Consider the following 26872-nt stretch of genomic DNA (forward strand, 5'->3'; position numbering starts at 1 on the left):
GGGAAATATTCTATATAATCAGTAATTTTATCATTCATTTGCTCACATCCTAGTATTTTATTTTATTTAATCACTCAGCTTTCATAATGAAATCGAATTTCACTCAGCTTTCATAATGAAATCTAATTTTTCTGCTTTTCATTTCACTCCTCTTTGCCACCAACTGTTTGACAAATTCAAGACTTTGCGAAGCAACCAAACCCGAACCCTTACCGGTACATGATTCTAATGGAAATATGTTACGAGCGGGAACTAATTATTATGTCCAACCAATTTACCCAGACGAGGCCTGGGGATTTGAATTAGCCACCATTATCAATCATCACAAGCCATGCCCACTAGGCATAGTTCAAGAAAACCATTACCCTAGCACCCCAGTGTTATTTTCATCAGTGAATCTTAAAAAAGGCATTATTATTCCCTTGTCCACTAACTTTAACTTGTCGTACACAGTGATACTAAGTCCAATGATGTCATCTGGACTATGGGCCCTTACAATCGACGGACCCAAAGCTACTTTTTATTACTCGGTGAAGTGAAAGGAAATCCTGATCGAGAGACAATAAGGAATTGATTTAAGATTGAGGTGTTTGGTGATAATTATAAGATAAGCTATTGTTATTGGCGGATCCAGAATTTTCACTCAGGGTGTTCGGAAAAATAATTGAACCACTTGAGCTAGCCTTTTGCATTTGTTCAGAGTGTTCAAAAGTTAATATATGTACATGAACACAAAAATTTACCCTAAATACATATTGTAATTTTTTGCCCAGGATGTTCACCCAAACACCCTGGGCAATGACTAGATCCGCCCCTGGCTATTGTCCATGGGTGTGCAGGGATTGGAAGGTAATGCGCATGGATGTTGGCGTAATTGAATATAATGGGAAAAAGCGTTTGGGTCTAAGTAGTGTTCCGGTTGAAGTGACGTTTGTGAATGATGCATGAAATTAGTGTTAAAATAGAAGATTTGAACAAATATTGAAGAACTTCGAATGAGGCATTGAGAGAGAAACGAGAGATAGAGAGAGAAAATTCTTTTATTCCCAAATCTGAAAAATGAAATCTGTGTTCTAGAAGGACCCTATGGTCCTTATATATAATGGGCCTTAACCCGGATACAAATAATCAAATGGGCTAACTAATCTGATCTGAGTAAATGGACTGCTAACTAATCTAATCTAATTAAAATGGGCCAGCCCACATTACAAAGTAATTACAATGTATAATCAAATGCCGTGAATGTCACCCCCCCCCCCCCCCCCCCCGCGCGCGCGCGCGCAAGTTGGAGGGGCTGTGAACACCCAACTTGAGTAGGATGGAGTGGTGAGTAAGTCCTGTCAATGGCTTGGTGAACACATCAGCCAACTGAGATGATGTAGATACATGAGACAGCGCAATTAAGCCATCAGCAAGTTTGGTGCGGATAAAATGACAATCCACTTCAATATGCTTGGTACGCTTGTGAAAAACAGGATTCTTGGCGATATGAATGGCAGCCTGGTTGTCACAGAAAACAGGAACAGGCAGAGCAACAACCACACCAAAATCAGAGAGTAAACGTAACAACCAGACTAGTTCAGCTACAACCTTACTCAGGGATCGATACTCAGCTTCGGCAGAAGATAAGGAAACCACAGGCTGTTTCTTGGCCTTCCATGAAATCAAAGAACCACCCAACAAGACACAAAACCCAGTAACAGATCTGCGAGTGTCGGGGCAAGCAGCCCAGTCACTATCACAATAGGCCGAGATGGAAAAAACAGGCTCGTTGGAGAAGAAAACACCAATGTCAGAAGTACCCTTGAGGTACCTAAGGAGGTGAAGGGCTGCCTTCATATGAATGTGAGTAGGATTTTGCAAATACTGACTCAAATGCTGGACAGCGAAGGATTAATCAGGTCTTGTGTGTGTCAAAAAATTAAGCTTTCCCACCAGGCTCCTATAAGAGTCGGGGAAAGCAAGTGCATCACCCACACCAGCCTTAAGTTTGACAGATAAGTCAAGGGGACAGGCAACAGGGCTGGCAATGTCACAATTGTACTCTTGGAGAAGGTCTTGGATGAACTTCTTTTGGTGCAGTAGCAAACCAGACTCAGTATAACAAACTTCAATCCCCAGGAAATAGTTAAGAGTGCCCAAGTCCTTAATCTTAAACTGAGAGTCTAAGAAGGACTTCAAATCAGACAGTTCCTCCAAATCATCACCAGAGAGAATAATATCATCCACATAGACAGCAAGTAAAACAATTGAGGAAGGAGATCGTTTGATAAAGAGGGATTGATCATTAGGAGAATGGGAATAACCCCTAGAGTGAAGAGCCTGAGAAAGCTTGGCATACCATTGTCTAGAGGCTTGTCGGAGCCCATATAAGGACTTTTGAAGATGACAGACAAGAGGGGCAGAACTGCTGGGAGGAGAATCAGTAGTCAGACCAGGAGGCAATTTCATATAAACTTCCTCATCCAGGTCGCCATGCAAAAATTCATTGTTGACATCAAGTTGGAAGAGGGTCCAACCCTTTTTGACAACCACAACAACCAAACACTTAACAGTAGTAAATTTAATGACTGGAGAGAAAGTTTCATTGAAATCGACCCCTTCAACCTGAGTATCACCTCGAACTACCAACCTTGCTTTACATCTTTCTACTGACCCATCAGCTTTGTATTTTATCTTATAAACCCACTTGCAACCAATTGGTTTCTTACCAGCAGGCAAGGGAACTATGGACCAAGTATCATTGGCCTGTAGTGCCTCAAACTCATCCTGCATTGCCTGTTGCCAAGCTGGAACCAAGGCTGTTTGTTTATAAGAGTGGGGTTACAGAGCAACAGAAGCATCTGAGGGACCAGTGGAAGGGGAACTAGAACTAGATCCACAAATAGAAGGAGGCAAATCACAATGAAATTCAGTAAGGTGAGAGGGTAAAGTGTGGGACCTGCTAGACCTCCTCAAGGGAAGAGGGTTGACATTAGAGGAAGGAATGGGAGGATCAGCAGGGACAGATGGTATAATAGGCAGAACAGGTGGATTAGGATAGTGATCTGAAGGCAAAAGGGTAGATAGAGGATGAAAAGTGGAGGGAGAAGAAGCAAAAGGAAAGTGAAATTCATGGAAGGTGACATCTCTGGAAATAAAAGTTAGTTTGGTCACCAAGTTGTAAAGTTTATAACATTTTTTAGAAGTAGGATAGCCAATAAAAACACAAGGGTCAGCTCTAGGTTGAAACTTGTCTCTATGGCATTTAGGGATAGTGGAGAAGCATAAACAACCAAAAGTATTAAAGTGAGAGTAAGAGGGAGGCTGTCCATGTAACAGCTCAAAAGGAGTTTTGTTGTGTTGGAGCTTGGAAGGAAATCTGTTGATAAGATATGTGGCAGTAAGGACACAATCACCCCAGAACCTTAGATGTAATTTAGACTGGAACAGTAGAGCCCTAGAGGTTTCCAACAAATGTCTATGTTTTCTTTCTACAACACCATTTTGTTGTGGTGTGTGAGAACAAGAGGTTTTGGTGTAAAATTCCATGTACAAGAAAGAATTGGCTGGCTGAATTGCTAGAACCTAGCTCCAGGGCATTATCAGTCCTAATGGTATGAACAGAAGCATGAAATTGGGTCTTGACCATAGCTAGGAAGGCTTGAATCAGGGGAAAAGCATTGCTCTTGGACCCCATAAGGTGGGTCCAAGTTGCTCTAGTGAAATCATCAACAATGGTCAAGAAATACTTATGACCAGTGTAGGTTGGAGTGCTGTAAGGACCCCAGGTATCTATGTGAATGAGTTGGAAAGGATGGGTGGTTTTAATAGAGCTATCAGGAAATGGTAGTCTAGACTGCCTAACTAGAGGGCAAATTGAGCAAATGAAAAGCTGTTTAGATGACAATTTATAAGGGAGTTGAGGAATGTCCTTCATCCTAACAAAAGGTACATGACCAAGTCTATTATGCCACAAAATCTCAGTTTTATTCACATCAGGGGGGACATTACAGTCAGACTCACTTAAACTTGAAGGAATAGGAAAGGAAGAGTTACATTGAGAGACATTATTTAAAAGAGAACTACTAGTGTCATTAGGACCAGAATCAGATGCTTGCACAAGCTTGTACAGACCATTTTGCAGCTTACCAATCTCCAGTGGCCTCTTCATTGAAAGGGCCTGTATAATGCATGAGAGTTTGGTAAACAAAACAAAACAATCGAACTGAGATATAAGTTTGGAAACAAAAATTAGGTTGTGTTGGAAGCTAGGTATGTAGAGAACATGATGCAGAGTAAGAGAAAAAAATTTGATGGATCCAGTAGAGGTGACCTTAACTTTGTATCCATTGGGAAGACTAACTAAGTAGGGAATGAACAACTAGAGGTTGAATATCAAAGAGCAAGTCTAAGTTGGATGTCATGTGATCAGTGGCTCCAGAATCTATAATCCAAATGCATTTGTCTACCTTAGTGATCATGCATGCACCATACGAAATGTTGCCTATACAGCTATCTATGGAAGGGACTGTACCAGCAAAGTGAGCAGATGCCAGCAGGCTGGAGTGAGAGTCTGGGGACAGGTGGGTTGATTGCAGTAGATGCATGACTTGATCACACTGTTCCTTGCTCAAACCAGCAAGCATGGAAGCCAAATCATTAAAGGTATCAGAAGAGGAAGTGGACTGAGCAGTTGCAGGACCAGAAATGGTCATCTCTGCATTAGCAGCAACTCTCTTACCCTTGGAGTTAGTGAATTTGAAGTCAGGTGGGTAACCATGTAGCCTGTAACACTTCTCCATTAAATGCCCAGATCTTTTACAGTATTTGCAGAACAGAGAGGACTTGTCTTGGTCAAAGTTAACTCTTGGATTGTATGGTTGTTTACCAGAGTTGGAATTGTAAGTTTGCCTAGGTATAGTAGGGTAAGAACTCTGGGCATTTGGATGAGCATTTGGGTAAGGTGCTCTCTTGTTAAGTGAGACTTGGAAAGAAGAGGAATCAGGTGAGAAGTGAGTAATTGAAGTCACTTGCCTCTGCCTTTCATCCTGAAGTAAGATGTTATAGGCAGTGTCAAGGAAAGGTAATGGTTGGAGCATGAGTAGGTGGCTCCTAACCCCAATGTAAGTATCATTTAGTCCCATGAGAAATTGATAGACTTTGTTTTCCTCATCTTCCTTTTGAAGCCCAGCTTTAGCAGAACATGTGCAAGTGTTGATGTGGTTGGTACATAGAAATTTGAGCTCATCCCACAATTTCTTTAGTTTGTTAAAATATGAGGCAATGTCAAGAGACCCTTGGGTAGTGAAGGCTAGTTCTTTTTTAAGCTCGAAGACCTTAGTCCCACTAGCAGATCCATATCTGGCACATAATTGGGTCCAAATGCTCTCAGCAGTGTCTGAGTATTGTACACTCTCGGCAATGTCTGATGTCAAAGAGCTAGTCATCCAAGATATGACTAAGTTGTTGCATCTATCCCATTGCCTAACATGAGGGGAACCCTCAGGTGGCCTTAGGCAAGAGCCATCAACAAAGCCAAACTTGTTTCTAGCATATAGAGAGATTATCATATTTCTTTTCCAACCCCCAAAACCAGTACCAGAAAAGGGAACTGGTACAAGGGCTATACCAGGGATATCGGAAGAGGACAAGTACATAGGGTTGGTGTAATCTATTGTTGTACTGGTAGCTCCTGTTTGTGCACTAGTGGTTTCAGTCGAGTTGCTAGGGATTACTATCGTGATAAAACGATATAGATGATTACAAAATCACGCAACAACAATTCGAAATGAAAAGGAAGACACAAAAAAAACACGACTCAACAGCATATACCAATCTTCACAATAGCTAAAGAGATGAACAAGAACTGCATATTCATAAGTCGAATCACCAAAATAAGCACAAATCCTTGAACAAATATCAGCACAACTAAGATACTTGAGTAAGGAGCGAATTTACCATCAAAATCCTTCAAAGAAACACGAGAAGGCTGAATCACGGGAGTATGAGCCACAAAACTGAAGAAATCTCGCAAAGATACAGAGCAAACCAGCAAATCGATCTCAAAATTCGAAACCCTAAATGTTCGAACTCGAAATCGCAAATCCCAACGAAATTGCTTCGGGTTAATACCGTTAGGTAAGCTAATACATGGAGAACTAGAATCTGCGCTCTGATACCATGTTAAAATAGGAGATTTGAACAAATATTGAAGAACTTCGAATGAGGCATTGAGAGAGAAACGAGAGATAGAGAGAGAAAATTCTTTTATTCCCAAATCTGAAAAATGAAATCTGTGTTCTAGAAGGACCCTATGGTCCATATATATAATGGGCCTTAACCCGGATACAAATAATCAAATGGGCTAACTTATCTAATCTGAGTAAATGGACTGCTAACTAATCTGATCTAATTAAAATGGGCCAGCCCACATTACAAAGTAATTACAATGTATATTGCAATGTATAATCAAATGTCGTGAACGTCAACAATTAGTCTAAGCAATAATGCACAACTAGTTGTGAATTGTGATAACACTACAAAACAATGGATAATGTGCGGAGGTTAAAAGTCACAATTCGCAGAGGTTTTAGCCTCTTTTAGCAACTAGCGGAGGCTAAAACCTCCGCGAATTGCTACTTTCAACCGCCGTAGATTATCCATTTTTTTTTAGTGAAATTATATAACATAGTCGTATAACTACTTATGCAATTAATAATTAATAAGCCGGTATGGCATGACCTAAATCTGTATTTTTCTCTATGCAACCCATAAAACAATCATGCTTGAAATTTATGCAATTTGAAGTATATCAATTTCTTAAGAGTTACTCCCTGTGTTCCATTTTGAGTACTACTACTTATGTAATTGATCACTAATAAGCCGATGACTTTTCATGGGTGTTTCAGTGTTTGTAAGCAATTGTTGTTCTTGGCCTAAATCTGTAGTTTCCTCTATGCAACCCATAAAATAATCATGCTTGAAATTTATGCAATTTGAAAGTATTTTCTTAGGAATGACTAATGATACTCTATATCACTACATAGGCATAACATTGAAAGAAAATAATAAATTATACGATGGAACAGTGAGCAGAGAATATAATGGAAATGATTTTTTAAGAAAATGGTATGTATTCACAAAGTTAATAACAAAAGAGTGTAATGGAATATTACTCAAATCATAGTATCTCTTATTAAAAAGGATTATTACATAGCTTAATTTGTCTGGGCCGGATACATGGTCTCTAGGTAATCATTTTAGAAACAATAAAAACAGAAGGTACAGTACATCATATAATATTAAGCTGTAAAAATTATCCAAGTTGCTTTCATTCTTGGCAAGATCATTTGTCAAAATAATATTTGAATGAAGATTGTTTGTGTTAGTTAACATATTGATAACTAAGACATATTTTGTTAGAAATAAAGCACGCTTTCGAGAAGGAAATAAAGTGACAAATGATCTAGCCAACAATGAAAGCAACTTGGATAATTTTGACAGCTTAATATTATTTTGGGCAACTTGCATAAATAACTATTTTTTAGAAGCAATTAAGCATTCGTAACTATCTTTTTCATTTTTACAATTCGTAGCTACCATTAGACATTTTCGCTGTATTTGAGTGTATTTGAATACACGGTTCAGTTATATCCAACCTTATCTGATGTCACGTGTATTTGAATGTATTTCAACAAAATTTCAAAATACACTGTGTACATTAAAAATACATGTTCGAACCTACACGGGCAAAGCCTACACCCGATAATCACTCCAGCACGACCGCTTGATGTTGTATCATGTAGCTACGAAATGAAAATGTAGCTACGAAACATAATTGTTGAAAATAGTATTTATTATCCATAAATAGCTCTTAAAAGTAATTATGTCAAGTAATTATTCCTATTATATTTTACAGTCCGTTTCTATCTATGTTGGGATTAAGTTCATTTCTATTGCAACATCCAGCCCAACTTTGAGTTCATTATTTTTGCATTATAATGATAAATAGTTTAAAACAATTACAACATAAAATTGAAGTGCATGATCACAATCAAAACAGAAGTTTATATGACGAGGTTAAATTTAAAGAAAAGTCTCTGAAATTATCCTAAAATATTACAAATAATTATTAAGTCCAACATTAACTCTAAACAGCTCAAGTAAATTTTTTGACTTTATTTCCATTTCTGCCCTTCATGTTTGCAAAAGTTAGAAGTCTCAAGGGGATCCATAGGAAGGCCTTCCAGTGAGAACCAATTGTATTAGACTACTATTTATATTTCCCAGCATACTCATGGTATTAAATATTTAAATGTCCTAATCAATTTTCGCATAAATTTAATTCTAATAATCTGTTGGCATTGGCTCTTGGAATTTTGCTTTACCCTTTAAAACCATTAAAGGAATGTGGATTGCAATCCCATGCCAGGGCACAAGATAACCGGTATGATTTTAAAACAAGTGAATTTATCAGTGGCTCAATTGGTATGATTGAATATATTGGAAACGGAATACAATGCCAAGGAGAAGAAAGAATAAAGTTCAGTGAAGTCAAAATCCGTTTACTTCAATACAATACGATTTGCTAGTGGTGGAAAAGCACTATATAATGACTTATTAGTTAGTTCATTTTGTTCACATCTTTACATTCTTAAATCAGAACTTAACAAACAGTGTAATTTGTAAACATCAACCTGGCAATGAAGTTGATAATTCTGCTTTTCGTTTCGCTTCTCTTTGCCGCTAACTGCTTCACAAATTCAAGATTTTGTGAAGCAGCCGAACCCCCTGCAGTGCGTGACAGTACTGGAAAATTGGTCCGTGCAAGAACTTATTATTTTATTCAACCAGCACATCGAGAAGTCGATGGCTGGGGGTTTCAGCTTGGCCGTACTGGCGGGACGGATAAGCGTTGTCCATTGGGCATAGTTGGACAAGACTATTACAACGGCACTGCAGTACAATTTTTACCGGTAAACTCTAAGAAAGGCGTCATTCGCTTATACACCGACTTAAACATTGATTTCAACACGTATACTGTTTGTGATGGATGGAATACTGTCTGGAAGGTCGGTCAGTATGACCAACCATCCGGACAGTACTTCGTAACACTCGGTGGAGTGAAAGGAAATCCTGGTCGAGAGACGATAAGTAATTGGTTTAAGATTGAGGAGTTTAGTAATAATTACAAGATTAGATATTGTCCATCCGTGTGCGGGGATTGCAAGGTCACGTGCAAAGATGTTGGCATAGTTGAATACAATGGGCAGAAGCGTTTGGCGCTAAGTGATATTCCGGTTCAGGTGAAGTTTGTGAAGCTCGTACAGTAAAGTCTCTCGTGAAAAAGTTTAAGCATGCAAGACTAGTTTGATGACGCCTTTGGTGTGATAATAAAGCAATTTAGATGCGTGGTGTGCGTTTGTATTTCTTTTCTATGAAGTGCCATGTGTGTGTGTATGTATTTCTTTGATAAATAAGTTCTACTATATGTAATAAGTCGATGAGGCCTGATCATTATGGGTGTTTGTGTCTATCTCGTAAACAAATTGTTGGTAATATAATAACAGTTTTATGTCTACTTTTATAGAATCTTCATGAGTTTAATAATAATAATAATACTGACTTAGTATTCCCACCAAAATATAGTAACTCAATGCCTCAAACAAAATATGAGTCCAAAACAACATCTTTCTTCGACAAATTAAACTTCTCTTTTATAACTAAGTTGGGACTTAGTCTTTTTCTTTATTATTATTCTCACCATTCTCTGTTTCCACAACACCAATCTCACTTGTTTATGCACACTATGATATTTTTCTATATCAGGTGCTGAAGAAAGACTTATATATTTATAGGTATAGGGCTTCCGATAGTATTTTCCTAGGATATATACAAATCTCATTCCTACCCCTCCGGCCCACCCCTCATAGTATTCTCGTAGATTACGTACAAATTCTTTTGGGATAATATTTTCAGTTACATACCAAATACAAGAAAATAAGTAAATTTGAGAATAGATTTTCATCCTCTGAATAAAAAGTTGGGGAAAAAAAAATTTACTTGACTATTGAGAAGCTTAGCCTATGTATGGAAAGTTCCCATAATTTTAATGTCTATTCTAAGCTAACAACTAGATAAGCTATAATTGGCCGTCTTACGTAACAACTTGGGCTAGTTTTTAGGGAATTTTACATAAATGACTACACTTTGGGGGTTTAAATTTTGCCATAACTACAGTTTCAATATTTACATTTCGTAGCTACAGTTACCCCGCTGTATTCGAAAAATGGCTCGCTGTATTCATAAAACGGCCTAGCTGTATTCATGAATACAGTGAATAAAAAAATTTCAAAAATTCTTTTAACTGTATTCAAGTCATATGTATTCAACTCAACTGTATTCATGTCAAATGTATTCATCTATAGCTACTTTTACATTGTATTTAAAATCGATTGTATACAAAAAAAAAAAAAAATCCCTTCAAAATACACCCCAAAACACAGAATTTTGCACTAAAAAAATTAATGAATACACTAAAAAACTGAATACAAAGAAATAAATTTCTCTATATTCATTTGTATACACTTCAAAATTCACTGTATTCAACAACAACTAATGAATACACTCAAATACTAAATACAAAAATAAAATTCAACAGATTTGGAGAAGATGATGACCGAAGAAAGAAGGGGAAGGAGCAGTGCCGATAGTGGTGACAGATCTGGAGGAAAAATGAGGTGGTGTGTCTTAATTCGACCCTTTTTAATTGATACATAATGGCTCATTTTGCTCTTCTCCATGTTCTGGTAAGCTTCCCCAACTTCTGTTTCTTTTTCCTCCATCCTTATTTCTTGAGATCCATGTTCTGGTAAGCTTCCCCAACTTCTGTTTCTTTTTCCTCCATCCTTATTTTTTGAGATCGATGTTCTGGTAAGCTTCCCCAACTTCTGTTTCTTTTTCCTCCATCCTTATTTCTTGAGATCGATAAGAAGGGGAAGGAGCTGAGGATGGTGGTGACGTCGGCCATGGTGGTGGCGGTAAGGAGAGAGAAAATGGAAGAGAGAGCAGAAGGGACGTTAGAGAGAGAGAGAGAGAGAGAGAGAGAGAGAGAGAGAGAGAGAGAGAGAGAGAGAGAGAGACAGAGAGAGAGTTGTAGACATTAGAGAGAGGAGGAGGAGGAGAGAGTTCTGTATTTTTACCTTAATAGCTAATAAGTATCATTAACATACAACTTTTAGCTATGGAATGTAATTATTTTAAACTATAGCTACTATATATAAATATGTAGTAGAGATAGTTATGCTATGTAGAATTCCCTAGTTTTTATAGTATTTTAACTTTATTTAGTAGTAGAACTTTCCGTAACTCGTTATAATGTTAACATTTATAATTGAGATTAGCGCTAATTTATTAGCACTCCCAAGTATAGGATTAAAGTTAGCAAAATGTGAGTACCAATCTGTAAAAATATTACCAGTAAATGTTATGCCACAAGATCAGTGTCACGACAACATGAAAGCAAAATAGTGGATTTTCGTTTTTGCTCGAAATAAAGTGATTGTTCATGCCAGATTAGTTATTCTTAAAAGTCCCCTCATTTCAAAATAAATGAATTTTTGAGACTTTTTCTTCGTCCAAAGTAAGTAAATTTTTCAAAATCCAAGAGGTTATTAATTGAATTTTTCCAAAGTTACTCTTTTTTTTAATAGTTTTTCCAAATCCCAACACCCCACTATTTCAACCTTTAAGAAAAGTTTAGGCAAAAAACATCGGGTAATTTTGGCCTTATTCGTCTGCACTTAATGGAGGTATGAATATGACTGGTTCAAAGCTTAATTTATTAAGTGCATTTGTTTATATTAGGGAAAAGGGTCAAATATACCCCTCTACTTTAGTTTAATAATTAAATATACCCTCTGTTAGTCAAAGTAGATAAATATACACCTTCCGTTAGTCAAAGTAGATAAATATACCCCTACCGTTAAGAAAGTACACAAATATACCCCTCAGTTGATAGAATCCCCAATTCCACCATTAATTACCCGATTTAACTTTAAAAAACTCATGCACAACCCACTCCAACCCGCAAATTAAATTCATTCCACGCAAATATACCCACCACCACTGCAACCGACCCAACACAACCACCACCACCGCCACCTATGTACATAGATCATTCAACCACGCATGCCTTTCCAACATCAGGAAATGTTTATTAAAAATATAGTATTATCATGAACAATAAAACACAACATGGACAAAGACATTCAATAAAATGATCAACAGAAGGGTTGAAACTGTGGGCGAAAAATTGGAATTTACATGGACAATTGAGGATAGTACAAAATTTCCAGCCCTTGCATTAATTTTTTTAATCAGATATTATGGATTGTTTTTGATTCAGAGATGAATTCATAAACATGGTAATGGAAAATTTCCATAACAAAAGGACAAATTCATGTCTAACAGGAAAAGAAGTTCATGCACTTTTCACTTATCAGCAAAATGACGAATTTTATCACAAACAAATCTAGGAAATTGAATCTTTCCACTATGCATCTGAAAGATAACATGGCAAGTCTAAGAGGATTATAAATACTACACTAGATTGAAGAGCAACATAAGCTGCCATTTAGCACGTCAGAGATCCAAAGGAAGGAAAAGGACGAAATATGATCAACCAAATGGGGAAGTACTAAACAGTGGTGGCGATGGTGGTGGTGGTTGTGTTGGGTCGGTTGTAGTGGCGGTGGGTATATTTGGATGAAAAGAATTTAATTAGCGGGTAGGGGCGGGTCGGATATGGGTTTTTTAAAGTTAAATCGGGTAATTAATGGTGGAATTGGGGATTCTATCGACTAAGGGGTATATTTGTGTACTTTCTTAACGGAAGGGGCATATTTATCTACTTTGAAGGGGTATATTTATCTATTTTGACTAACGGATTGTATATTTAACTGTTAAACTAAAATAGAGGGGTATATTTGACCCTTTTCCCTTTATATTAAGATCTAAGCACTTATTTGGTCTGAATACGTCTTAATCATTAAGATCATGAACAAAGTCTTAATATCATTAAGAGGTATTTTTATACGAATAATTTTTACCGTCCCTTTATCTACAACCACCAGCTCCACCCCCACCCCCATCCTCACCCTCCCCACCCCACCCCACCCACACTCTAACCCCACCCATGTCACGCCCCGAACTTGGGCCTGGACATAACACGGCACACGGTGCCTGACTACACGTGACTGAGCAAACCAACTGGCTAGCTGAATTAACATGTGATATCAAAACATACGGAATGGCGAAATAAAACTAACATGTGCTGATCTACTAAAAGTCTGAATGAAATAAATCATAGTGCGAAAACACTAATATAAGTCTGAGACATAAACTGTAGCCCAACATGGCTAACGTAAAGTCTCTGACTGACTACAACTGTAGTCTGTGAAGTCTCTAAAGAGTACTAAAATACTGAATGTTTATCGGGACAAGGCCCCCGGCACACCTCGTTTATCAGGACAAGGCCCCCGGCATACCTCACTTACTGAAATATTGTAAAGAATGAAACTATGATAACACCCCGAAAGAGTAGGGGCTCACCAAGCAGCTGATACGCGAATCCTAGCGGGCAGATCCGTCGTCCTATAATTCTGTACCTGCATTGTGAAATGCAGGCCCCGGCAAAAGGGGGCGTCAATGCATTTGAATTTTACTGGCATGTAAAGCAACTGAAAGATGAACTGTAAATGGGGTGCCCGGGAAAGGGCAGCCCAAATCAACAAACAATAATATACCCTAACTGAAACTAAAACTGAACATATTGATAGTTGAACTGAACAAGAGAAGTAAAGTAATAAGTACTCCCTATTCTGAATATGAAGTCACTTGTTTTAACTGAGTTAATAGTTGTTATAGCCCGTATTTTGTACGTTCGGATAATTCAAGATAATGGCGAGAAGTTAAGGGCAAGACTATTTTCCAAAATTATTTTAATGTACAAGTCGTTGCGAAAATTATGGATGTGGGAAATATTGAGAAAGGCTAAGGGTAAAAAGAGAAATTCACAAGATGGCTTATGGTAATATGGCGGAAGGCTAAGGGCAAATTTGGAATTGGGAAAAATAATTTTTCATGAATTCCAAAAAAAAAAAAAAGGGGTTGGGCTTGAACTAAAAGGCCATGTGGCCGTCCAAATTAGTTGGGCCAAAGCCCATATGGATGCTAAATGTGTATAAATAAAATATGGCCCATGGATTATTATTCATCTTCTTTTTATTTCAAGAAACTTGAAGAAGTTTCAAGAAGAGAGAATATATAGTAGTATTCGGCCATGGCTCCAAAAATTGAGCCATGAAAAATTGATCAAGAAAAAATTATTTCTACTAGTATTCCAACCAATTGGAACGTCCTCTTTAACATGGAGTGGTTGTTGGAGCAATAAAATCATTCATTCGTGCAAGTTTACAACCTTAGCCAAGCCAAGAAGTGGAGTGAGAAAGATATGTGTTCAATCCTCTTTTACATATGTTATGGATGGTTTATGCATGTTGTAGTAGGTGGAAATGAATGAAATTTACGAATATGGATATAGGGATTATGGTTGAATAGGGGTAGTGATTGTGTAGATATGATGAATTGATTTTATTTAGCATTTTGATTATTGTGTTGTGGATTCTATGATGTTAAATGAAGATTTAATGGTTGGGAATGAAGTTGTAATCGTTTGCGGATTATGGAAGAAGTTAATGCGATATTAGTATGGTTCCTTATAATTATAAGAATAGAGTTGCTAATGTGTAGGTTGTAGATATAATTCATGAATTTGAAAGTGAGACATGTGTTTGGAAGATTGTAAGTTGGGTTGTTGTAATTGAACTTGAAAGAAAGGAATGTGTTGGTTGGGCTGTTTGGAATGTTGTGCGGGTTGTTGAAGTGTTCTTGAATATTGTTGAATGGTTTCGGATTAGTATTTGAATATGTGAACAATTATGAATTGAATATAAATGGAATGCCGTTGAATTGTGTGACGAAAGTTGTTAATGTTAGAATATATTTTGGATTGATTGTTGAAGTTGCTAGTATGATTGTTGATATTATTGTTGTTGATAATTTGGCCGAGTTGAATTCTCGGGTTTGTTGTTGATAAATTGGCCGAGTTAGATTCTCGGGGATGGTGTATTTACAGGGGAAATGCTGCCGAAATTTCGGCAGATTATAAACGAATTCATTTGAAGGATCCAGACAAGTATATGATGATGAGTCTAATGATTATGTCAATTCTCTTGAATGTAGACTGGCAAGTTTGGACGAATAAGCGTAGCGAATTGGTCGCGGGACAGGTATGTAAGGCTTACCCTTTCTTTCTTTTGGCATGATCTCTATGAAACGAGCAAATGACGTATATTTATGAATTCAAAGAAATTCCTATTCTTAGAGCCACTAGAATGGCTAATACCCTTGATCTCCATAAGCCACTTCATATGGTTTCGATACGTATCCATGATTCCGAAGCTCTATTTGATGAGCTTCCGAGTTTGTTTACGATTCTTATTGGCCTATTGATATGAGTATACTTAGTATGGTTGAGATTATGGCATAATTGGATAATGAGCCAAGTATAAGAGTTCCTGTCCTTAAAAATGGTTCTGTAAGTATTAATGTTTCTAACTTTTGCATACAGTCTTGGATCGGGCCGAACGTTCCTCGGCAGTAATATATTATATTCATGGATCGGGCTGCACGTTCCACAGCAATATATTTATGGATCGGGCTGCACGTTCCGCAACAATACACTGTATGATGTTCTATGAGTATGCATGCATGAATCGGTTATATGTATATATGATGTCGGCATATTGACTTGATCCCTAACGATATTCGAAGGGTGCCTAACATGATTGTTGCTTTGATTTTCCAAAAATGGCTTCTGAAACGTTTGTAGAAAGTTCTGTACTTCAAATGCTCATAACTTTCTTATACTAAATCTGATTGATCTGAAACTTGTTCTGAGCCTTCAGGTGTCGGTAAGTATACTTGTCTATCGAGTCTTGTTTTGTGTGCATATGGTTTCGCACTACTCTGTTCGTGCAAGCCTTAGTATGTCCTTCACTGAGCCCGGGCCAGGATATGTTCCCGTGCGTACTTCTCTGCATTATTCACCGCGTCCCTCTCACTTGCGGGCCGGGGCACGATATATATGATATGATGACATGATGATATGATGACGGGGCGGTGGCCAGGATGGCATATGATGATTCTATTCACTTCGTCCCGCAAAAGAGGGCTGGGGCACGTTATATGCATACATGATATATGATTTACCGCGCCCCTCACTGGAGGGTCGGGGCACGTTATATGCATATATGATATATGATTCTGACATGCATGATCCGTGTTTGGAAAGTAAGCTCTTTTGGCACTCTGGATGATTCACTTATTTTCTGTATTTCTTCTGACATACGACATCGGTATACACGATTGTGTCTGGAAGGTAAACATTTTGGTATTCTGGATAATGTACCTACTCTGGTACTGGTTTTTTTATCGGTTATGGTTCTGTCTTCTGTATTTCATGCCTTACATACTCGGTACATATTCCGTACTGACCCCCTTTCTTCGGGGGCTGCGTTTCATGCCACGCAGGTACACCCAGATGAGTAAAGGACATTGCTAGAAGATGCTTCAGCTGGATTGGCAACTCCATTTGCTCCTGGAGTGTTGCCGAGTCAGAGTATGTGTGCTATGAAGTTTTGTTCGAAGTTAGAGACTTTGCAGACAGAGTCGTGGGTATTGGTTGTCAGTTCTGTAAGCGGCTCCATCAGCCGATGTGTCATTGTGTTATGATATAAGTTCTATATGATTACAGATTTTGTTTGATTTGAAAGCAACGAAAAAGAATATTTCTGAAAGTTGTGCTATGCGTTTCATCTTCATTTGATTTAAAAGTCCAAAAGATTATGTATGTAATAAGAGTCAGCGGGTTCACTCGGCTCCGAGTATGGGGTCGGGTGCCCATCACACCCTAGCGGGATTAGGGTGTGACAATAGTATGGTGCCTCGGCCCAATATAAATGCACAAATCGGTACACCTGTTTCTATCTCTATTGGGATTTAGTTCCTTTCTATTGCAATATTCAGCCCAACTTTGAGTACCATAATTTTTTTTCTTTTTTGTACATTAATGATAAACAGTTTAAAATAATTATTACATAAAATTGAAGTGTGTGTGATCACAATCAAAAGAGAAGTTTATATTACGAAGTTAAGTTTAAAGAAAAGTCTCTGAAATTATCCTAAAGTTTTACAAATAATTATTAAGTCCGACATTAACTCTAAACTGCTCAAGTCCTGGTGAGTTCGATTTCGTGCAATTTTTGTAACTTTAAAGTAAAAATTTTGACGTTATTTCCATTTCTGCCCATCATGTTTGCAAAAGTTAGGTGTCTCCTAGGGGATCCATAGGAAGAGCGTTCCAGTGAGAACTAATTTTATTAGACTACTATTTATACTTCCCAGCATACTCATTGTATTAAATATTTAAATGTCCTAATCAATTTTCGCACAAATTTAATTCTAATAATCTACTGGCATTGGCTCTTGGAATTTTGCTTTACCCTTTAATACCATTAAAGAAATGTGGATTGCAATCCCAGGGCACAAGACAACCGGTATGATTTTAAAACAAATGAATTTATCAGTGGCTCAGTTGGTATGATTGAATATATTGGAAACGGAATACAATGCCAAGGAGAAGAAAGAATAAAGTTCAGTGAAGTCAAAATCCGTTTACTTCAATACAATTCGATTTGCTAGTGGTGGAAAAGCACTATATAATGACTTATTATTTAGTTCATTTTGTTCACATCTTTACATTCTTAAATCAGAACTTAACAAACAGCGTAATTTGTAAACATCAACCTGGCAATGAAGTTGATAATTCTGCTTTTCGTTTCGCTTCTCTTTGCCGCTAACTGCTTCACAAATTCAAGATTTTGTGAAGCAGCCGAACCCCCTGCAGTGCGTGACAGTACTGGAAAATTGGTCCGTGCAAGAACTTATTATTTTATTCAACTAGCACATCGAGAAGTCGATGGCTGGGGGTTTCAGCTTGGCCGTACTGGCGGGACGGATAAGCGTTGTCCATTGGGCATAGTTGGACAAGACTATTACAACGGCACTGCAGTACAATTTTTACCGGTAAACTCTAAGAAAGGCGTCATTCGCTTATACACCGACTTGAACATTGATTTCAACACGTATACAGTTTGTGATGGATGGAATACTGTCTGGAAGGTCGGTCAGTACGATCGACCATCCGGACAGTACTTTGTAACACTCGGTGGAGTGAAAGGAAATCCTGGTCGAGAGATGATAAGTAATTGGTTTAAGATTGAGGAGTTTAGTAATAATTACAAGATTAGATATTGTCCATCGGTGTGCGGGGATTGCAAGGTCACGTGCAAAGATGTTGGCATAGTTGAATACAATGGGCAGAAGCGTTTGGCGCTAAGTGATATTCCGATTCAGGTGAAGTTTGTGAAGCTCGTACAGTAAAGTCTCTCATGGAAAAGTTTAAGCATGCAAGACTAGTTTGATGACGCCTTTGTTGTGATAATAAAGCAATTTAGATGCGTGGTGTGTGTTTGTATTTCTTTTCTATGAAGTGCCATGTGTATGTGTATGTATTTCTTTGATAAATAAGTTCTACTATATGTAATAAGCCGAAGAGGCCTGATCATTATGGGTGTTTGTGTCTATCTCGTAAACAAATTGTTGGTAATATAATAACAGTTTTATGTCTACTTTTATAGAATCTTCATGAGTTTAATAATCATAATTCTGACTTAGTATTCCCACCAAAATATAGCAACTCAATGCCTCAAACAAAATATGAGTCCAAAACAACATCTTTCTTCGACAAATTAAACTTCTCTTTTATAACTAAGTTGGGACTTAAACTTTTTCTTTATTATTCTCACCATTCTCTGTTTCCACAACACCAATCTCACTTGTTTATGCACACTATGATTTCTATATCAGGTGCTGAAGAAAGACTTTTATATTTATAGGTATAGGGCTTCCGATAGTATTTTCCTAGAATATATACAAATCTCATTCCTACCGGCCCACCCCTCATAGTATTCTCGTAGATTACATACAAATTCTTTTGGGATAATATTTTGAGTTACATAACAAATACAAGAAAATAAGTAAATTTGAGAATAGATTTTCATCCTCTGAATAAAAATTTGAAAAAAAAAAATTGACTTGACTATTGAGAAGCTTAGCCTATGTATGGAAAGTTCCCATAATTTTAATGTCTATTCAAAGCTAACAACTAGATAAGCTATAATTGGCCGTCTTACATAACAACTTGGGCTAGTTTTTGTAGTATTTTAACTTTATTTAGTAGTAGAACTTTCCGTAACTCGTTATAATGTTAACATTTATAATTGAGATTAGCGCTAATTTATTAGCACTCCCAAGTATAGGATTAAAGTTAGCAAAATGTGAGTACTAATCTGTAAAAATATTACTAGTAAATGTGATGCCACAAGATCAGCGTCACGACAACATTAAAGCAAAATAGTGGACTTTCGTTTTTGCTGGAAATAAAGTGATTGTTCATGCCAGATTAGTTATTCTTAAAAGTCCCCTCATTTCAAAATAAATGAATTTTTGAGACTTTTTCTTCGTCCAAAGTAAGTAACAACAACAACAACATACCCAGTTGGATCCAAAGTAAGTAAATTTTTCAAAATCCAAGAGGTTATTAATTGAATTTTTCCAAAGTTACTCTTCTTTTTAATAGTTTTTCCAAATCCCAACACCCCACTATTTCAACCTTTAAGAAAAGTTTAGGCAAAAGACATCGGGTAATTTAGGCCTTATTCGTCTGCACTTAATGGAGGTCTGAATATGACTGGTTCAGAGCTTAATTTATTAAGTGCATTTGTTTATATTAGGGAAAAGGGTCAGATATACCCCTCTACTTTAGTTTAATAGTTAAATATACCCTCCGTTAGTCAAAGTAGATAAATATACCCCTTCCGTTAGTCAAAGTAGATAAATATACCCCTTCCGTTAAAAAAGTACACAAATATACCCCTCAGTTAATAGAATCCCCAATTCCACCATTAAATACCCGATTCAACTTTAAAAAACTCATGCCCAACCCACCCCAACCCGCAAATTAAATTCATTCCATGCAAATATACCCACCACCACTGCAACCGACCCAACACAACCACCACCACCGCCACCTATGTACATATATCATTCAAACACGCATGCCTTTCCAACATCGGGAAATGTTTATTAAAAATATAGTATTAACATGAATAATAAGACACAACATGGACAAAGACATTCAATAAAATGATCAACAGAAGGGATGAAACTGTGGGCGAAAATTGGAATTTACATGGACAATTGAGGATAGTACAAAATTTCCAGCCCTTCGCATTAATTTTTTTAATCAGATATTATGGAAATTTTTTGATTCAAAGATGAATTCATAAACATGGAAATGGAAAATTTCCAAAACAAAAGGACAAATTCATGTCTAACGGGAAAAGAAGTTCATGCACTTATCACTTATTAGCAACATGACGAATTTTATCACAGACAAATCTAGGAAATTGAATCTTTCCACTATGCATCTGAAAGATAACATGGCAAGTCTAGAGGATTATAAATACTACACCAGATTGAAGAGCAACATAAGCTGCCATTTAGCACGTCAAAGATCCAAAGGAAGGAAAAGGACGAAATATGATCAACCAAAGGGGGAAGTACTAAACAGTGGTGGCGATGGTGGTGGTGGTTGTGTTGGGTCGGTTGTAGTGGCGGTGGGTATATTTGGATGAAAAGAATTTAATTTGCGGGTAGGGGCGGGTTGGACATGGGTTTTTTAAAGTTAAATCGGGTAATTAATGGTGGAATTGGGGATTCTATCAACTGAGGGGTATATTTGTGTACTTTCTTAACGGAAGGGGTATATTTATCTACTTTGACTAACGGAAGGGGTATATTTATCTATTTTGACTAACGGAAGGTATATTTAACTGTTAAACTAAAGTAGAGGGGTATATTTGACCCTTTTCCCTTTATATTAAGATCTAAGCAATTATTTGGTCTGAATACGTCTTAATCATTAAGATCTTAAACAAAGTCTTAATATAATTAAGAGGTTTTTTTGTACGAATAATTTTTACCGTCCCTTTATCTACAACCACCAGCTCCACCCCCACCCCCACCCACACTCTAACCCCACCCACGTCACGCCCCGAACTTGGGCCTGGACGTAACACGGCACTCGGTGCCTGACTACACGTGACTAAGCAAACCAACTGGCTAGCTGAATTAACATGTGATATCAAAACATACGGAATGGCGAAATAAAACTAACATGTGCTGATCTACTAAAAGCCTGAATGAAATAAATCATCGTGCGAAAACACTGATATAAGTCTGAGACATAAACTGTAGCCCAACATGGCTAACATAAAGTCTCTGACTGACTACAACTATAGTCTGTGATGTCTCTAAAGAGTACTGAAATACTTAATGTTTATCGGGACAAGGCCCCCCCCGGCATACCTCTTTTATCGGGACAAGGCCCCCGGCATACCTCGTTTTTCGGGACAAGGCCCCCGGCATACCTCATTGAGTGAATTATTTTAAAGACTGAAACTATGATAACGCCCCGCGCGAAAGAGTAGGGGCTCACCAAGCAGTTGATACGCGAATCCTAGCGGGCAGATCCGTCGTCCTATAATTCTGTACCTGCATTGTGAAATGCAGGCCCCAGGCAAAAGGGGCGTCAGTGCATTTGAATTATATTGTAATTTGAATTATACTAGCATGTAAAGCAACTGAAAGATGAACTGTAGATGGGGTGCTCGGGAAAGGACATCCCAAATCAACAAACAGATAATATACCCTAACTGAAACTAAAACTGAACAGATTGATAGTTGAATTGAACAAGAGAAGTAAAGTAATAAGTACTCCCTATTCTGAATATGAAGTCACTTGTTTTAACTGAGTTAATAGTATGACGTCTCGGCCCAATATAAATGCACAAATCAGTATACCCGTTTCTATCTATATTGGGATTTAGTTCCTTTCTATTGTAATATTCAGCCCAACTTTGAGTACCATGATTTTTTTTTCTTTTTTGTACATTAATGATAAACAGTTTAAAATAATTACTACATAAAATTGAAGTGTGTGTGTGTGATCACAATCAAAAGAGAAGTTTATATTACGAAGTTAAGTTTAAAGAAAAGTCTCTGAAATTATCCTAAAGTTTTACAAATAATTATTAAGTCCGACATTAACTCTAAACTGCTCAAGTCCTGGTGAGTTCGATTTCGTGCAATTTTTGTAACTTTAAAGAAAATGTTTTGACGTTATTTCCGTTTCTGCCCCTCATGTTTGCAATAGTTAGGTGTCTCCTAGGGGATCCACAGGAAGGGCGTTCCAGTGAGAACTAATTGTATTAGACTACTATTTATATTTCCCAGCATACTCATTGTATTAAATATTTAAATGTCCTAATCAATTTTCGCACAAATTTAATTCTAATAATCTACTGGCATTGGCTCTTGGAATTTTGCTTTACCCTTTAATACCATTAAAGAAATGTGGATTGCAATCCCAGGGCACTAGACAACCGGTAAGAATTTAAAACAAATGAATTTATCAGTGGCTCAATTGGTATGATTGAATATATTGGAAACTGAATACAATGCCAAGGATAAGAAAGAATAAAGTTCAGTGAAGTCAAAATCCGTTTACTTCAATAAAATTCGATTTGCTAGTGGTGAAAAAGCACTATATAATGACATATTATTTATTTCATTTTGCTCACATCTTTACATTCTTAAATCAGAACTTAACAAACAGTGTAATTTGTAAACATCAACCTGGCAATGAAGTTGATAATTCTGTTTTTCATTTCGCTTCTCTTTGCCACTAACTGCTTCACAAATTCAAGATTTTGTGAAGCAGCCGAACCCCCTGCAGTGCGTGACAGTACTGGAAAATTGGTCCGTGCAACAACTTATTATTTTATTCAACCAGTACATCGAGAAGTCGATGGCTGGGGGTTTCAGCTTGGCCGTACTGGCGGGAGGGATGAGCGTTGTCCATTGGGCATAGTTGGACAAGACTATTACAACGGCACTGCAGTACAATTTTTACCGGTAAACTCTAAGAAAGGCGTCATTCGCTTATACACCGACTTAAACATTGATTTCAACACGTATACGCTTTGTGATGGGTGGAATACTGTCTGGAAGGTCGGTCAGTACGACCGACCATCCGGACAGTACTTCGTAACACTCGGTGGAGTGAAAGGAAATCCTGGTCGAGAGACGATAAGTAATTGGTTTAAGATTGAGGAGTTTAGTAATAATTACAAGATTACGTATTGTCCATCGGTGTGCAGGGATTGCAAGGTCATGTGCAGAGATGTTGGCATAGTTGAATACAATGGGCAAAAGCGTTTGGCGCTAAGTGATATTCCGCTTCAGGTGAAGTTTGTGAAGGTCTTACAGTGAGAGTAAAGTCTCTAATGAAAAAGTTTTGAGTATGCAGGACTGGTTTGACGACACCGTTGTTGTGATAATAATGCATGCTTGGTGTGTGTTTGTATTTCTTTTCTATGAAGTGCCGTGTGTGTGTGTATGTATTTCTTTGATAGATAAGTTCTACTTTATGTAATAAGCCGATAAGGCATGATCATTATGGGTGTTTATATCTATCTCATAAACAAATTGTTGGTAAATTGCGATGTACGTTCTTTTTAAAGAGATTCGTGTCGACTTTTATAAAATCTTCATGAGTCTAATAATAATAATAATTCTGATTTATATATTATTCCCACAAAAATATAGTAACTCAATGCCTCAAACAACATACAGACTAGTTGTTGAGTCCAAAACTTCACCAAGAACACTTTCTTTCAACAAATTAAACTTCTCTTTTATAACTAAGTCGGGACTTAGACTTTTTCTTTATTCTCACCATTCTCTTTTTCCGCAACACCAATCTCACTTGTTTATGCACACTATGATATTTTTCTATATCGCATGGAGAAGAAAGAGTTATATTTATAGGTATAGGGCTTCCCATAGTATTTTCCCGGAATATATACCCCTCCGGCCCACCTCTCATAGTATTTTTGTAGATTACACACAAATTCTTTTGGGATAATATTTTCGGTTACGCACCAAACATAAGAAAATAAGTAAACTTGAGAATAGATTTTCACCTTTGAATAAAAGGTGAATCGAGGCAAAAAAAAAATGACTTGACTATTGAGAAGCTTAGCCTATGTACGGAAAGTTCCCATAATTTTAATATTTCTATTCAAAGATTACAACTAGATAGCTATAATTGGCCGTCTAGATAACAACTTGGGCTAGTTTTTATAGTCAGTATTTTAACTTTATTTAGTAGTAGAACTTTCTGTAACTCGTTATAATGTTAACATTTATAAATGAGGTTAGCGTTGATTTATTAGCATTCCCAAATATAGGGTTAAAGTTAGCAAAATGTGAGTACTAATCTGTAAAAATATTACTATTAAATGTTATGCCACAAGATCAGTGTCACAAGAACAAGAAAGCAAAATAGCGGACTTTCTTTTTCGCTGGAACTAAAGTGATTGTTCATGCCAGATTAGTTATTCTTAATACTCCCTCCGTTCAAAAAAAAAAAAGGAATTTTTGAGACTTTTTCTTCGTCCAAAATAAGTAAATTTTTCAAAGTTCAAGAGGTTATAATTAATGGAATTTTCCAAAGTTGCTCTAGTTTTTGCAAATCCCAAAACTCCACTATTTCAACCTTTAAGAAAAGTTTAGACATCGGGTAATTTAGGTCTCATTCGTCTGCACTTAATGGAGGTCTGAATATGACTAGTTCAAAGCTTAAGTTATTAAATGCATTTATTTATATTAAGATCTAAGCACTTACTTAGTATGAATACGTCTTAATCATTAAGATCTTGAACAAAGTGTTCATATCATTAAGAGGTATTTTTGTGCGAATAATTTTTACCGTCCCTTTATCTACAACCACCCGCTCGACCCCCACCCTCACCCTCCCCACCCCACCCACCCTCTAACCCAATCCATGTCACGCCCCGAACCTGGGCCTGGACGTAACACGTCACACGGTGCCTGACTACACGTGACCGAGCAAACCAACTGGCTGGTTGAATCAACATGTGATATCAAAACATACGGAATGGGGAAATAAAACTAACACGTGCTAATCTACTAATTAAAAGTCTGAATGAAATAAATCATAGTGCGAAAACACTAATATAAGTTTGAGACATAAACTGTAGCCTAACATGGCTAACATAAATGTCTTTGACTGACTGCAACTATAGTCTATTAAGTCTCTAAAGAGTACTGAAATACTGAATGTTTACTGGGACAAGGCCCCCGATATACCTCACTGAATGAAATACTTTAAAGAATGAAAATATGATAATGCCCTGAAAGAGTTGGGGCTCGCCAAGCAGTTGATATGCCAATCCTAGCGGGCAGATCCGTCATTATGTAAATCTGTACCTGCATCGTGAAATGGAGGCCCCCGGCAAAAGGAATGTCAGTACATTTGAATTGTACTGGTATGTAAAGCAACTGAAAGATGAACTGTAAATGGGGTGCTCGGGAAGGGGCATCCCAAATCAACAAACAGATAATATACTGTAACTGAAACTGAAACTGAACATAGTGATAGTTGAACTGAACAAGATAAGTAAAGTAATAAGTGCTCCCTATTCTGAATATGAAATCACTTGTATTAATTGAGTTAATAGTATGGTGCCTTGGCCCTATATAAGTGCACAAATCGGTACACCCGTTTCTATCTATATTGGGATTAAGTTCCTTTCTATTGCATTATCCAGCCCAACTTTGAGTACCATGATAAATTTTTTTATTTTTTTTTACATTAATGATAAATAGTTTAAAATAGTTACTACGTAAAATTGAAGTGTGTGTGTGATCACTATCAAAAGAGAAGTTTATATTACTGTTGACACCCAATTTTGTCCCACCTTTCCTTCAAAATACCTATTTTTCACTTCTAATATTTTTGCAACTTTAAAAAATAATTATTTGCATTTTTTACTATAATTAGCTTATTAATACCGGCATTTCATTATCCTGTCATTATCTTTTACTACTGTCATTACTACCATTATTATTATTACTATTATTATCATTATTATTAAGTTATTATTATTATTATTATTGATTATTATTATATTTACCATTATCATTATTATTATTATTATTATGGTCATTACAACAAATAGTACCATTGTTATTATTAGCAGTATTATTACCGCTATTCACTCGCTACTATTATTTAGTATTATTAAAATGTGCATTTCAATGTTTTACCCACTTCCGCATACACATCGCATTTTATTTCGCGCATTTTAATGACAACGTTTATTTATTGTTAAAATATTATTGCACGGCTATTGCAACATCATATCATTTTATTACCCGAGTCCTAATAATCACACATTTTGTATTAAGTAATATTTTGTCACCCTCAGTATATCGTTAATTAAAATGGGTCTTTTATTCAAATTTAGAAGCCAAACTATTTCTTGCACTCAGTCCGTATTTTGATTTATCGGATTCCAAATCAAAGTCCAATCAACTCATAAATATTTTTTGACCAGCCTATATTTTGACCCAAATTTTAGACCAGTCCATATTTAAATTTATTAGCCCATTCTTTTAATACCCGGTCTAAAAATCGACCCAGTCCACAAATGGACCGGGTCCGATCCATTTTATTCTCATTTTCCTTTTCACCTCCGCCTCCTCTTCTCTTCTCCTC

At 36.9% G+C, this 26872-nt stretch overlaps 3 protein-coding genes across 3 annotated transcripts; all 3 read left to right on the forward strand.

Annotated features, from left to right (window-relative positions):
- Positions 1 to 8609: 8609 nt before the first annotated feature.
- On the forward strand, positions 8610 to 9517 carry LOC132632426 (miraculin-like). The gene has a single exon (XM_060348351.1). It carries the CDS (start codon positions 8685 to 8687, stop codon positions 9312 to 9314), a length of 630 nt encoding a protein of 209 aa, XP_060204334.1. The 5' UTR covers positions 8610 to 8684; the 3' UTR covers positions 9315 to 9517.
- An 8355-nt stretch (positions 9518 to 17872) lies between these two features.
- On the forward strand, positions 17873 to 18743 carry LOC132632429 (miraculin-like). Its single transcript, XM_060348353.1, has one exon. The coding sequence runs from the start codon at positions 17917 to 17919 to the stop codon at positions 18544 to 18546; it is 630 nt and encodes a 209-aa protein (XP_060204336.1). The 5' UTR covers positions 17873 to 17916; the 3' UTR covers positions 18547 to 18743.
- A 4142-nt stretch (positions 18744 to 22885) lies between these two features.
- Positions 22886 to 23786, forward strand: LOC132632428 (miraculin-like). Its single transcript, XM_060348352.1, has one exon. It carries the CDS (start codon positions 22930 to 22932, stop codon positions 23557 to 23559), a length of 630 nt encoding a protein of 209 aa, XP_060204335.1. The 5' UTR covers positions 22886 to 22929; the 3' UTR covers positions 23560 to 23786.
- The last annotated feature ends 3086 nt before the right edge of the window (positions 23787 to 26872 follow it).

This window comes from Lycium barbarum, chromosome 3, assembly GCF_019175385.1.
Source record: "Lycium barbarum isolate Lr01 chromosome 3, ASM1917538v2, whole genome shotgun sequence".
Classification (NCBI taxonomy): domain Eukaryota; kingdom Viridiplantae; phylum Streptophyta; class Magnoliopsida; order Solanales; family Solanaceae; genus Lycium; species Lycium barbarum.